At 36.6% G+C, this 14,334-nt stretch overlaps 2 protein-coding genes across 3 annotated transcripts; one reads left to right on the top strand and one right to left on the bottom strand.

The window, feature by feature from the left end:
* Nucleotides 1-9,616: 9,616 nt before the first annotated feature.
* Nucleotides 9,617-10,653, top strand: LOC113352023 (NAC domain-containing protein 2-like). Its single transcript, XM_026595907.1, has 3 exons — nucleotides 9,617-9,887; nucleotides 9,971-10,329; nucleotides 10,489-10,653. The coding sequence occupies exons 1-3, from the start codon at nucleotides 9,617-9,619 to the stop codon at nucleotides 10,651-10,653; spliced, it is 795 nt and encodes a 264-aa protein (XP_026451692.1).
* A 522-nt stretch (nucleotides 10,654-11,175) lies between these two features.
* On the bottom strand, nucleotides 11,176-14,184 carry LOC113349205 (protein ACCELERATED CELL DEATH 6-like). 2 transcript variants are annotated; one of them, XM_026593137.1, is made up of 7 exons: nucleotides 13,871-14,184; nucleotides 13,259-13,759; nucleotides 13,022-13,171; nucleotides 12,605-12,730; nucleotides 12,488-12,520; nucleotides 11,957-12,393; nucleotides 11,176-11,879 (listed from the first exon to the last, which is right to left on the bottom strand). In XM_026593137.1, exons 1-7 carry the CDS (start codon nucleotides 14,130-14,132, stop codon nucleotides 11,268-11,270), a joined length of 2,121 nt encoding a protein of 706 aa, XP_026448922.1. In that variant the 5' UTR covers nucleotides 14,133-14,184; the 3' UTR covers nucleotides 11,176-11,267. The 2 variants fall into 2 exon arrangements, with proteins under 2 accessions (XP_026448922.1, XP_026448923.1); XM_026593138.1 differs by having other exon boundaries at nucleotides 11,957-12,285.
* Between the last annotated feature and the right edge of the window lie 150 nt (nucleotides 14,185-14,334).

Below are 14,334 nucleotides of genomic sequence, written 5' to 3'. Positions count from 1 at the left end.
CAGAAAATATCTAAGAGAGAGAAAGGGATGAGATCTTTTTTGATCCTTATCTTCTTCTTCCCAAAAAAAACAAGATCTAGAGCTCCCGAAAAACTCTTTAATGAAGTCTATGTAAACCAAATAATTATTAGTGAAGAATAATGAATTCAAGTGTGGGTGCAGCTATGGATTTTCCGTAGTTACAACCGGTATTAGGACTGAGGCTGTACTAGAAATCTGCCGCAATAGAACGGTCAGCGAGTTATAACCCCAAAGGGGTTATAACCCATCTATAAAAAACCCATCCAAACAAAAGTGATACAAAAACCCCAAATATCATAAACTGTCTAAACTACCCTCCCCTAATTCAACCCAAAAGAAACTGAGAAAGAAAACGACCCACTAATGGAAAAAGTTTCTTAAAACCTCCGCTCCTGTTCGTTCAAAATCATTCTGTTCTTTAAAAATCAATCCGGTCCTGTATTCATTCAAAATCAATATGCTCATCCCTAAGCCAAAATCGTTCAAAATCAATCTGTATTCGTCATCATCTTCTCGATTTTACCTTCTTCTCTTATTCTAAGGTTGCGTATTTCAACCACTGCTACAAAATCTGACCTAATTTTTCAACCACAAATGGTGAAGAAACAAAATCAACAGGCGAAAAAGAAAGATGAAAAGCTAAAGAAAATAGCGAAACCATCTCCTAAAGGTAAGAAATCGAACTTGCTTTCAAGTTGATTTCGAGTTTGAATTCAAAAGATTATTAGGTTTCATTTGATTTATGGGTTGGTTTTCTGTTTGCTTTTAGGTTTCATTTCTTAGGTTAGGATCTGTTTTCATTTGGTTACATCGTTTCTTTGGTTTAGGTTTAGGTTTCAGTTTGTTTGATGTAACCAAATGAAAACAGATTTCAATTGTTTGTATATTTGATGCAACCAGATATTTTTTTTTCTTTTTGATGAAACCATATTTCATTTGTTGTTTATTTGATGAAACCAAAGTATAATCTGTTTTTTTTTTATGAAACAATTCTGGGTTTCATCACTTTTCATTTGTTAGGTTTAGGTCTGCAAGAATGATGTAACAGATTTGCGATGAAACCAGATATCATTTTCTGTTTCTTAATGAAACCCAAAATTGGTTTCATCATTTTTAGTTATTGGTTTACTTCTAGAGTTGTTATTGGCTGTTGATTTGAATTCAAACTGTGGAGATTGGCGCTATGTTACGTAATCTTATGGTTTCATACAAGTTTCAATTATGCTTATGGTTTCATCACTTTGTTCGTGCTTATGGTTTCATCATTACAAGTTTATGTCTTATGGTTTCATCATTATTATTTATTATTCTCTTATGGTTTAATTTTGGTTTCACAATAGGTAAAAAAAGATATAAGGAACCATACAGGTGCTCGTTGCATCATTTGTGCGAGCTAGCAGTGAAAATTAAGGATTTGATAAAAAATAAGCAACTGCATTTGAAAGCTCTTAAATCATGTCCTTTCTGCCGTTTCTTTGAGCCGTTCTATGATGGCGTAATGAGCAAAGATGAGCTCATCAAAAAGACAAAAGCAGTAATAATGTTTTAAGTACAATTGAAAACAGACTTGATGGTAAGATCCCGTATTGTTTCAAATTAGCAAGATCAAGGAAAATGATTTTGCGGACAATTCCAGAACATTTTGCTGTGACTTTTGGTTTCCAAATGGTGAATTATGTAGAAGCAGACGACATTGATGAAGATCTGGTTAAAAAGGTTAACGTCTTTGTGGCTAATTATTTTGCTGGAAATAAAAAGACAAAAAAAACCGATATTGAAAAGCGTATGCTGGAAGCCGCAAATGATGAAACCAGAGCGGATGACTTTGTCAAGTTTTTCGTAATGTTTCTGTTGGTTTCAGTATTTGTCCCTAACAAATGTGGGCAGACTCTCGCAGCAAAGTACTTGTATATGGTGTTTGATATGAACAAGGTGTGCTGGCCGGAAGTCTTCCATGACTATGTACTAGATTCGATAATGACAAACAGAACAGACGTAGAAAATGTTGTTGGTTGTGTAATATACCCTCTGGTAAGTTAAGATTTGTTCTTTTTTTTCATAAGTTCAGTATTTTTTTTCAATAATGGTTGTTGAATATTAAGCGACTTGTTTTTGATGATTAATTTGAATATTGGTTGTTGTTTTTTTTTTTTGCAGTATTGGTTGGCAGAGATGACAAAGATCGCACAAAGAAAGCATGGGCTAGACAAGTATCCGAGGTTTGCTAGATGGAACCTTAGCAACATCTGTCAACAAGTATTGTCTAACTTTGAGAATCTTGAAGAAAAAACAGAACTTTGGTCCAAGGTAAATATTTACTTAGAAGATTTACTTTTCTGATGGAACCAATTTTGGTTTCATCAAAAATTCTAGCTGAATTTTTGTTTCTTAGATAACTTCGAGGGTTTTATTTGATATTTTTGTTAGACAATATTCGAAATCTTCGAGGGTTTTATTAGATTATTGCTATGAGTTGTTACCATTACTTGTTACCATTAAAAATGCTATGCTTGGTATGTCGTCTGTTTTATTTTAAACGAATTTTGGTAAATATTTTCTTGTTCAGATTTACTTTTTTGATGAAACCAGTTTTGGATTCATCAAATTTTTTATCTGAAACCAATTTTTCTTGTGTACTGCAGGAGAATATTGGTCACCGAATGGGATCATTCTTGCTTCAGTATGACGAATCAGAAATGTGCTTGGCTGATCCCGTAGATGAAGTGGAAATTGTTGTGCCAGATGAAGAAAATGAAGTGCCGGTCAAAGTGCAAGATGAAGAAAATTTTGGTGCTAGCAGTGAAGCTAACTCCTTCAAAGCCAAATACCAATTTGCGCGATCATTGATTGAAAAGCTTAGGACCAATGCTACATATGTTCTTTCTGAAGAAGAAGAATCACTGCTAGAAAAATATGATGCCGAGGACAGGGAACAACAACTGGTACAAAGATAGATTTGATTTTTCTTAGTAACAATTGAATTACTCGCATATATTACAATTTTCTTATACATTTCATCATTTTTTTGATGAAACCAGATTTGGTTCCATCATTCTTTTGATGAAACCAGATTTGGTTTCATCATTTCAAGTTAATGTTTGTTTGATGAATTGGCCAGTTCTTTTTATTCTTTCAGAAGTTTTTGATTTTTACAGCATTAGGTTTTGACACAGGAAGATGAAAAGTAAAATAACTTAGGTATCTTAATATTGCAGGTGATAACAAGGGATGTTAACATGATAAATCAACAAGAATCTGAACAAGAGCAGGTCATATCTTCTTCGTCGAAGACAGTCACCGATGATGAACAAGAAGGAGATGGTACTGAGTTGACTCCAAATAATATCGAGGATATCAAGGTGGCAGAGCGGGTTGAATCTGAAATGGAGAAAGCTACTTCATCGATGCCAGTCACCAATGATGAACAAAAGGAGAGGGTACTGAGTTGACTCCAAATACCGTTGAGGATATCAAGGTGGCAGAGCGGGTTGAATCTGAAATGGAGAAAGCTACTTCATCGATGCCAGTCACCAATGATGAACAAGAAGGAGAGGGTACTGAGTTGACTCCAAATACCATTGAGGATATCAAGGTGGCAGAGCGGGTGGAATCTGAAATGAGCAAAGCTTCTTCGTCGATGCCAGTCACCAATGATGAACAAGAAGGAGAGGGTACTGAGTTGACTCCAAATACCGTTGAGGATATCAAGGTGGCAGAGCGGGTAGAATCTGAAATGAAGCAAATTATTGAACAAGAAGAAAACGAAACTCAATTTGTAATTGATGAAGATGTTATCAGGAAAATGGAATATGAATACAATAAGAAAGGTTGTTCGTCGTCAAAGCCAAATGTTGGAAGCGTATACTACTACTCAGCTGTAAAGATGGCGAATGATTTACTTGAGTTAGAGAATGAACAACCTGGATTTGATTTAGGACTGTCGCAGTGTGACAGTCAAGAGAAAGGACATGGAGAACTCAGTGCTGCGCAAAGGATGAGTAACATGGTTACAAGAATGAGGGAAGACAGAAGGAATTTGGTTCCACCTATCAGAATGCAGGATTACAACACCAGTGTGAAAAAAGAAGAAAGGTTACAGCTCGTAAGTGCAAGGAGAACAAGAAGGTGCAGGAAGTACAGGGGGTGAAGTTGAAACCAGTTGATAACTTGAAGATCTTGAAAGTACTCAACAGAAATGAGAAACCCCTCGTGACCACTTTTTTCAGAAAGAATAATGAAAGGTAATTGGGAAATAACTGATGTAACCAAGACTGGTTTCATCAAAATTTTGTTCCAAGTTATGCATTGTTTCTCCTTTTTTATCCATCATTGACTAGCTTTTTAAAAAATAAAATTAACAGGTCAACGGCGTGGGAGCATTTAAATCTTCAATTACATATATCGGGGAAGATGATGGATAATTTGATGAGAGAGGGTGACGTCGCAGGAGACATTATAGAGTTCTACATTTTGAAGCTGCAAAACAACATCAAAAAAAATAAGTTGAAACAAGATGGTTCTCCAAAGTACCAGAGAGCTGTGTTTATAAGCACATTTGCCTATGTAAGTTTACTCCGAAATTGTTTAATGTAAATTTTTTGGCATAAAAAATAGTTGTGGAAAACAAAAAATGATGTTGTTTATATGGTTAATTTTGATGGAACAAAGTTTGGTTTCATCAAACTTGCATGTCTGTAACTAATTAAGGAGCTTTTATCTGGTATTTTGTTTCAGACATGTCACTCATTAGGAAAGAAATGTGGTGCTGTAATAGAAGGCTTCATCGACAAAATGGATTATAGCGTGCGGTTTTTGTTCGTTCCGTTGCTGACATCACTTGGAGATGTAAACCATTGGACATTGCTTACTTTTGATTTTGAAACCGGGGAATTTTATCACTACAACTCCTTGGCTTCCACGGGAGAGGAATGCAGAAAAAGTGCTGAAAGCATGAAACAACGTATAGTATCAGCATTTGCACAGCACGACGCAAAGCTCCCCTGTGATCAGCAGGCAAGTCAGCCAACAACATACTCTTTGCACAACCCTACATGTTGTGAACAAATAGGGTAAGTTATGTTTGGAAGTTTATATTTCACATATGCATATGCTTGAAATCATTACATCACTTGTAACCGAATGCTTTACATATAGATACTAATATCAGAACACTCTCAGCTAGTCACTTTGTAACAATTGAGACATTGTTTTGGTTTTTCAGGAACGATTGTGGCCTGCATGTTTGCTATTACATGAAGAGCCTCTTGAAAGGAAACATGTCTACAGATGATATACGAGAAAAGGTGCATAATATGAGACCAAAGTTGGCGTTGAAGATACTCCTTGACAATATAGAATAATACTCGCATGTCGTGCCAGTCCTATTGAACATTCAGTTTTAGTTGAATTTTAAATTACTTTTGAAATGGTTATTGTAATGATGATACTCCTTGACATACAGTTCTCCTTGCAGATTCAAGTTTTAGTTGAAGTTTAATGTACTTGTGAAATGGTTACAGTTTATATAAAAAACGATTTCGTGCTATTTCAGTTGTATTTCCTTAAAAGCTTATGTCTACAAAAATGATGTCTCATTTTTATAAAAACTATCCATAAATGATGTGTCATATATTTGCGGCACCAATAAACAGTAGACAAAACATCATCTACTGTGTTGTCAAAAAATATAGAAGAAAAAGTGACAGTAAAACAATGGTTCCACCAAAAATAAGATAAAACCCTTTCTGGTTTCATCAAAAAAATGATGAAACCCTTTGTGGTTTCATCAAAAAAATGATGAAACCTGATTCGGTTACACCAAACTATAAAGGCCTGTAAAAATTCTGAAAAACTTAAACTTAATCAAAATTATTATTCTTAGTCAAAATATAAAATGAAAACACCTGCAGCATATTAACTTCTAAAACAAAAATATGAAATAGTAAATGAAACACATATTGTAGTCTAGCAAACGAAACTAAGAGTAAAATTCGATGACTTGCAGGAACCACATATTGTAGTCTAGTCGAAATGACCCCAAGTTCTCATGAAATCTGACGAGAAGGGCATGTCCGTTTATTATGGGTGGTCAAAACATTGCAGGAACCACAGGTTCTCATCTTCTTATTGGCAACTGAACCTGTATTAGGAATCCTCTTCTTCTTCGATGGACGTCCTGGTTGTGGTCCATTATTCGGACCAAAAACCATCGATTTCGGCGACACTGTCACGGGCTTTTCGACTGTGGGAACAGGATTGATTGCATGTTTATACGATTCTCGGTAGAACTTTACTGTAAAATAGTGCTCAACATAATTGTAAGGATCTTCTCCATTCACCATGATGCAACGGACAGCATGGGCACACGGGAAACCGTCAATACGCCAACGGTTGCAAGAACATGTTCTTCTTTTCAAATCGACAGTCTGTGTTAATGAAGCATGAACTTCAAACACATATTCCGACGACTTGGTGACTTGGTAGTTACATCCATGCATCTTGTTGTCGTGGAGTAGAGCTTCATATTCTGGACATAGAGTTTGACGCCATTTCATTAAGTTAGCAGAGTCCTCACGACGTTTACACATTTGGTCCATTAGCTTCACCCTGATCTCATCAACCATGATGGCTATAGGCTTCTCTCTCTCTTCAACGACCGAACCATTGAAACTCTCAGCAATATTTGAACACAACCTACCATATCGTCGACCCTTGAAGAAAAAACTTGCCCATTTATCAAGAGGAGCTCTACTTAGATAGTCTTGTAACTTCTGATTTTGAACCTTCCTCAACTTATCCCAATTCTCTGAAAATTCTTTATGAGTAGAAGCATACGCACATTTCTTAAACAGTCCCAATACATATTTGTTATAAACTTTGCAACTCTTTGGTAAGCATGTATTGATATTGCATTCCATATGCCAGTAGCACCAACCATGAAAAGCCTCAGGAAAAACAATAGGAATTTGTGTTACCAATCCAATACCTCGATCACTCACAAAAGTAAGCTTTGGTCGCAAAGGAGAAAGGACTTTCTTCAAATTATCCAAAAACCATTTCCAGTTCGCTTCATTCTCCGATGAAACCACACCATAAGCAAGAGGGAAGATTTCTGTAACATGAACAGAAAGCATAACACAAGCATAAGATGGGATGAAAACCAAACATAAAAAATGATGAAACCAACATAAAAAAATGATAAAAACCTTACCATCATTTCCGGTTAGACCTGTTGCTGCCATCATATGACCAAGGTACTTGCTTTTCAAGTGAGCCGCATCAACGAATAATACAGGACGACAGAAATTGAATCCACGACTACAAGCTTCAAAACAGATAAACATCCTCTGAAATTTATGGGTCCCTTCTTCAACTTCCAAAACCACGTGAGAACCAGGATTGGTTTCAATCAACTTGTTTTTATACCAGTTCAAGAACATAAAAGATTTCTCGTTCTCTCCCCATGAAGTATTCAGTGCATGCTTCTTACCTGCGTATGCATAATAACGACTAATGTCAAAGCCGAAGTCTCTCGTAAAAGATTCCATAATATGCTTAGTTTTCTTATTAGGATCCTGTTTAATTTCATCAATAATCAAGCTACTAACTAGTTTCTTCGATATCCGTGGCATGTTAACAAATCCACCAACACAAGTATGCTGATTATTTAGTTCCTTGATAATAAAAGGACTTCCTACAACACCATCAACAGACACAACATATAAATGCCAGTCACATTTCTCCTCTTTGTTCTTATTAGCACAACGTGCACCAATCCTCAACTTCTCATTCCTATATACCATGTATTCATAACCAGCTGCTGCGTGATACTTCTGTAAATCACAACGAACTTGTTCAACACCTCCCGGAAACAACTGTTCAACTCCTTGAAAGATGTAACCAGTGAGCAGACTTCAACGGTTCCTTAATTTTATCTGGAACATCATAATCAATCCGTGGCTTCTCAAAAGGTATAATTCCAGAACTTTGTGGCTGGTCATCAAAAGCTATAATTCCTGAACTTATTGAACCAGAAATCTCAGTTTTATGACTAACGAGTAACTCCATAATCCCTTCTTTATTATACATACTAAATAGAGCCAAACATTGAAGATCAAAATCAGAATGAATGACCTTTTGCTGATCATCAACCATGTGAAAAATTTCCATAGAAGGAGGAGAGAATTCACACCAACTTGAGCATATACTAGTCTTCAAATTAGCAAAAGACTCTTGGAGGCCAATACGAAGAGTTAAACAATCTTCTTTGTGACATACAAGTGCGAGAACAGAATCCATAATCTACAGAACAAAATGATGAAACCAAAAACAGTTTCACCAGATGTGAATATCAACAACAATTTTTTTTTTTGAAAAACAGTTCCAAAGAGATGGAATCCTTCATAAGAACATCAACACAAACATAAAAAACATATGCTAACATCAATTCAGTTTATTCGACAAGAGTGACTAGCAAATTCACACAAACAAAATCAAAAATCAACACAAAAAAGAGAATTGAATACCTGAAAAGTTGATTGATTCTTTGAAGACGAAGATTGATCGAAGACAGATGATCAACACGAAGTTGATTGATTGTTCAGCTGGATTCTTCAATTCGAGATTCAATTTCAACTTGAAAAGCGGAAATATGATTTCAGCTAAACTGAATTGCAACCAGATCTCGAATAACGAATTGGATTCTTCTCTTCTTCGAACAACTACGTTTATCTTCTCTTCTTCGAACAACTGAATTGGATTCTTCTACGTATCTCGAATAAACAGATCTCAAAACTTGTAGCTTCTCCTCCGGTTCTTCAATCAAACAAACCTAAAATTGCTCTCTCAATTTTTGAATTGAAATTGGGAGAAGATGATGACGAATCTTTGAATTGAAACGAAAAAAACGAAGAAAACTAGGAAAGAAGAATCACACTTTCATCTGATATGTTCGGTTCAGAGAGGAAATTTTTTTCTTTCTTGTTTCCGCCAAACTTTCCTTTGAAAGTGTTTTTATATGCGGAAGGTTAATTTTGGAATTTAGAAATCAAATAAAAACTGGATTTTAAAATTTTTATTTGAATTGGGGTTTTTGTCCCAGTTTTGTTTGAAACGGTTTTTATTTGTTAAAAATAAAATGACCGGTTTTTTCTTATCACTAGTTTGTTCACCTAGGGGTTTTGTCACTAGTTTTGGCAATCGAATAATAAAAGTGATATCAATTTGTGCTCCCAATTGAACTACATTTACATAGAACACCTCGTGTAAAGGGAGACTCTATAATGTTGCTCAGTCCATTCAAACAAATGCACCATTAAAGCGTACCATATACAGGATGTAAGCTCCGATTGAGAACTGAAGCAAATACTAATGACGAAGATGAATGTAAAGGACACGTTGATCTATTTCCGATGGTAGCTTGTATTAAACTAAGTTGTGACGGCACGTCCAAACTCTATAACCCCTGTGAATCTTAAGAGTTCCGAGTTTTATGATTATTAAACTCTATAACCCGAAACATACCCAAATTGTGTATATACTCTTGTACGTGACTTCTTTTTCTCTCGGTTAAGTATTAACGCGAAAAGAAGAAAAGATGGGTGACCAAAAAATTGTTACAAACTCGGAATCATCTGCACCTGAAAAGTACTGCTCAGTTGGTGCTGAATGTTACCAAAAAACTTTCAAGGGCTACCCAGCTGATCATGAATGTTTCATAAAATATCTTCCAGTTGGTTTTAGATTTAAACCAACTGATGCTGAGCTAATATCTCATCACCTCACTAACAAAATCACAGGAAAACCATTAGATCCTAATTACATCCAAGACGTAAACATTCGCGATTACACACCTGCGGAGCTTACAGGTATACATGCACGTACATATTTATGAGTTATTCAGAATTTTCTAATATCTAATTACATGTTTATCTTGATAATGATTGGATAGGTAAGTACAAGGAATATGCTGTAGATGGATCAGAATGGTATTTCTTTACTCATAGAGAACGAAAATATCCCAACGGGGATCGACCTAATCGTGCTGCTGGCAATAGTGAAGGATATTGGAAAGCTACCGAGAGAACTAAACCGATTAAGGACCAACAAGATAAAAGACAAATTGGGTCTAAAAGGACTTTGGTTTACTATAAATGGGATGATAAAGATTCACGGATCAAAGGAAAAGTAAGTAAGACTAACTACAAAATGCAGGAGTACGTTGTGGTCGATGCAGCAAAATCTGCACAAGATATTCCTGACAGTAGTAATATAAGACTTGCAAGTGATCAAGATAATAAAGTGAAGGCGGTAAGTACGCATGAACCCATATGTATATGCATTGTCGGCTCAGTCACCCTATGTTATTGCCAATTATTTACTGCATTCCTTTGTACAAATTTTGAATTTGTTATCTTTAATTAGGTGCAGTTTACGAATTTTTATTTGTTATCTGTGATTTTGGTGCAGTTTACAGATTTTGCCTTGTGTAAAATATATTGGAAACCAGCTAAATCGACAGGAAATTCTGGACCAGCCAATGACGGCATTACTCCAGCTAGTTCGGATGACAATAATAATGAACGGGGCGAAGTTCATCCGAGGAAAATGAACTCTTTGGGAGGGAACTTGTAGAAGAAAACCAAACGAACGATTACTTTAATAATCTACCAGATATGGATCCAAACCATCCGGATTTCTATGATTTTGTTGGCCAAGAGCTTCTCACAAATCAGCAGCGCTCCCCTTAATTATCAGTTGTAAACGGACTCATTCGCCAGTTGCCACTCCACAGCAGTCACGTCAGCCGCGGCAGCAGCACAAATTGCTTGAGATAGTGTTTCACATCCACGAGTGCATGCAGCTTAGATGTTATAAGCTTAATTGAGTACTATTTATAAATCAAGCATCGGGTAGTTCTTTTACTTTTTTTTATAGGCGTCGGACATCGGTTGAGATATAATAGTAGACAGACTAGTTGTATTGCTTCTTATGTCATTCTTTCTCATTCTTGTTTGGTTTGATACGTCTCAACCGATCGCATATGAGGTCATCAAACCGAGTCAAAAAATTTACATGATATTTGAAACATATAGCAGTTAGGGAGAAATATGTCTCATAACAAGCATAATGACAACTTGACAAGGAACAAAACACTAATGAAGAAGATGAATGTAAAGGTCACATTGATCTATTTCTGATAGTCTTATATATTGAGAAATTACATTGTAACAGCAAATCACTTGGTTTCATCTTCCGAAAATATTGCGTCCATAAGTTGTGTAACACAAATCCAAAAACAATGGAAGTTGTAAGGCTACGAAGGACATAACAGGAGCAGAAGCCAAAGCAACTAAAGGAAAAATTAGAATCCATCCAAATCTAGGTGCAAGCGCGATATAAAGTGTCGCACAAAAAGCAATCATCATAGTAGCTATAGAGATTACCAAAGTTGCAAGACCTATTATCAACTTTTGTGGCAGTGACTTGTGAAAATCCTCTGCTGCATACCGTGAGTTTAGGATGGCTAGAAAAACAAGAACCGATGTAGTTGATGAAAACAAAGCCAGAGCATCTGCTACTACAAATACCATGAACGAGTTACTGTACAATAAGATTGGAATGCCATTATCACCGCTAGCACTATCGCTGAAATTGCCACCCGGTACTGTAAAGGCTGCAGCAAATACTACTGTAGCTATGAGGGTTGCGACTAACATGCATGATTCTGTTGTTCCTTTCATCCATTTCTCTGCTTTGTCCATTAATTCTTTGTGCTGCTCCGTAAATAATGCTAAAGGCGTCTTGCCATCCTTGTTCCTTAGTAACTTGTGTATTGGAAGCGCAATCCTCTCCACCTCCTGATTATTTATTTGTTTACAGTGAGTCAGAATTATAGATGATGAGAATTACATTTCTTTGTAACTTAGATACATACCTTGAACCATTGCAGCTCTATTTGCATCTGAAGTGCCTCACAGTAAATTGGTTGAAGTCGACATGAAGGCGAGGACAACAAAGCAGCTATGTGCAAAATATTATTCCCAAAATCATCTCGCAAGTACACTAATTCCTTCTTAGATTCATTCATCTTATGTACAAGATTGAAAATCTTTTCATGCCGTTCTTCAATCGCGATCTCGAATATATTTCTTCCTTTCATTTTAAGCCAAATCATATCAGGAAATCTCTCGATACACTCCACTATAATTTCAACCGTCCCGTATGTAGTTGCCACCATGAAAATCGAAGTGTCTTTGAAAAACTCTGAAATTTCCGAGTCACTCTTAGATATCTGTGCATATATGCATCTAACCAATTCCAAAGCCTCTCTATGCATCAATTTTTGGTCATAGACTTTTTTAACGCATGGGACTGAAGGAAGGGAATCGAAGATCTCTAGTTAGGCACACATAAAGAATAAACCAATATAAACTGACAATAATGTGCTGGATTTTTTCTCACATACCTTTCCTCAGTAGTTCCTTCATCCATCCAAGCACTGGAACGGAAAACAAAAACTCTCAAAAAATTTGTACAAATTCAGCACAAAATCATTACATAGCATACATAGTAGAAGATTGACCTGTGGTTAATTGGGTAATGCTGAGGAGCTTTGTAGCGAAACCTTCAGTTGATAAATTTCTAGAATTCGCCGGAGGATTCTCAGTGTCGTGGTGTTGGCGTGTTTCAGGGAGGTCAACAGTAATATCTGCACAAACATGAAAATCATAATTTTTCGTTTGATAATTAAAGGCCGGCACTGAACTGAATATCTTAACTACTATTCAGCACGTTCTGAAGAACATTAGGCACAACTAATCTGAACTTGACACCGAAAGGATACTACTGACAACAATTCGGTGGCAGTTAACTTTTAGTAAGAGAACTATTTTGTAAACCATGCAGGCGTCATTTTTGTTCCTTTTCTAATAGCAAGTTCAAAAGAAAGAAAAATCTGACAGAAAATTATGAAAGCCAGAGAGAGTAAGGTGTCACTGACGCGAGTAGACGTAGCGTTGCCATGACACTAACCGACTTCCACTTGGAAATGCGTAACGCATTTCAGCCAGGACTTCTAATGCACATGAATCATCTTTATCTTTCTCAACAGCCAGGTTTGGGTGGTCGTCGATCAATTTTGTTGCAATATCTGCAAACAGGATGGTTTCCTTAAGTTAGTAATAACTACTACATATGAGTCAAAAGTGTAAAGCTCTACTATATATGGTTTACTTACCGAAGAAGCCGGCTCTAATCAAAGTACATATGAGTTCACCACCAATACGACCAGAGAAAGGACTCCGATTCTTATGCCGCGGGTGAGCAGATAAAAGAAATTCTATCATTTCTCTTTGCTGATAGGAAGATCCATAAATAGCACTTAAAAGTGGAATCCACCCCTTCTTATTACGAATTTGTACCACGATAGGATTCTTTTCCACCATTGCTTTAGCAGCTTTAGTAATTCCAGTAATGGCAGCACGATGAAGTGGCGTATCACCATTGTTATACTCTTGGTGTACAAGTGCTCTCGGTGGCATAAGTTTCACGAGTTCCACGGCAAAATTTTCATGTCCTGCTTTGGCAGCTATGTGCAGTGCTGTCTCTGAGAACATAGTGATCCCGGCCGTTATTGATTCGGAATCAATGTTGAAGAACTTATCCCTAGCCGTTTCCCAATCACCTATCAGGACTAGCTTGTAAAGTGTTCTGTACTTCTCAGTGAGTGCTTTGTTCCCTATCAAAATAATTGTAATGAGTTAGAAAATTTAGTAGAATTTTGGCCAAATTTTTCGTAAATGGACAGATGAGATGAAAATGAACACTAGCAAAAGAACTGTAAACATACCTGACGGAGGATTCAAGACTGGCAAGGGGAAGTATGGGATGGGAGGGGGCGGAGCACGTGGTGGAGGTACATGATGTATTGGTACCGTTGTCGGTGACTCTGGTGGTGTCTCCGGCGGTGTATCTATCGGAGTGTCTGGAATGGGTAGTGGACGAAAAGGATCGGAGTGTGTCAGGTTCCAATTATCAAACTGATGCTCTTCTGACTCTGAGCTGATACTTAACCTGACGTCCTCTTCTTCTTCCAAGTCGACGAACGTCATTGAATAAGTTTGGTGTATATTTTCAGCGTTCTTCGTTAATTGTTGTCCTCAACGATGGTCTTCAATGGAATGACTGCCGAGCGTCTTCAGATATATAATAAAAGCACCGAATAATGATGGATAGGTCCATTTAAAGTAATATGACTAAATATTTTATTACTAGTTCTCCACCATATCTCAATGGACATGCATGCACCATATT

This window comes from Papaver somniferum, chromosome 2, assembly GCF_003573695.1.
Source record: "Papaver somniferum cultivar HN1 chromosome 2, ASM357369v1, whole genome shotgun sequence".
NCBI lineage: Eukaryota > Viridiplantae > Streptophyta > Magnoliopsida > Ranunculales > Papaveraceae > Papaver > Papaver somniferum.
The sequence above is the reverse complement of the archived record's forward strand: the minus strand, read 5'-3'. Positions and strand labels throughout refer to the sequence as shown.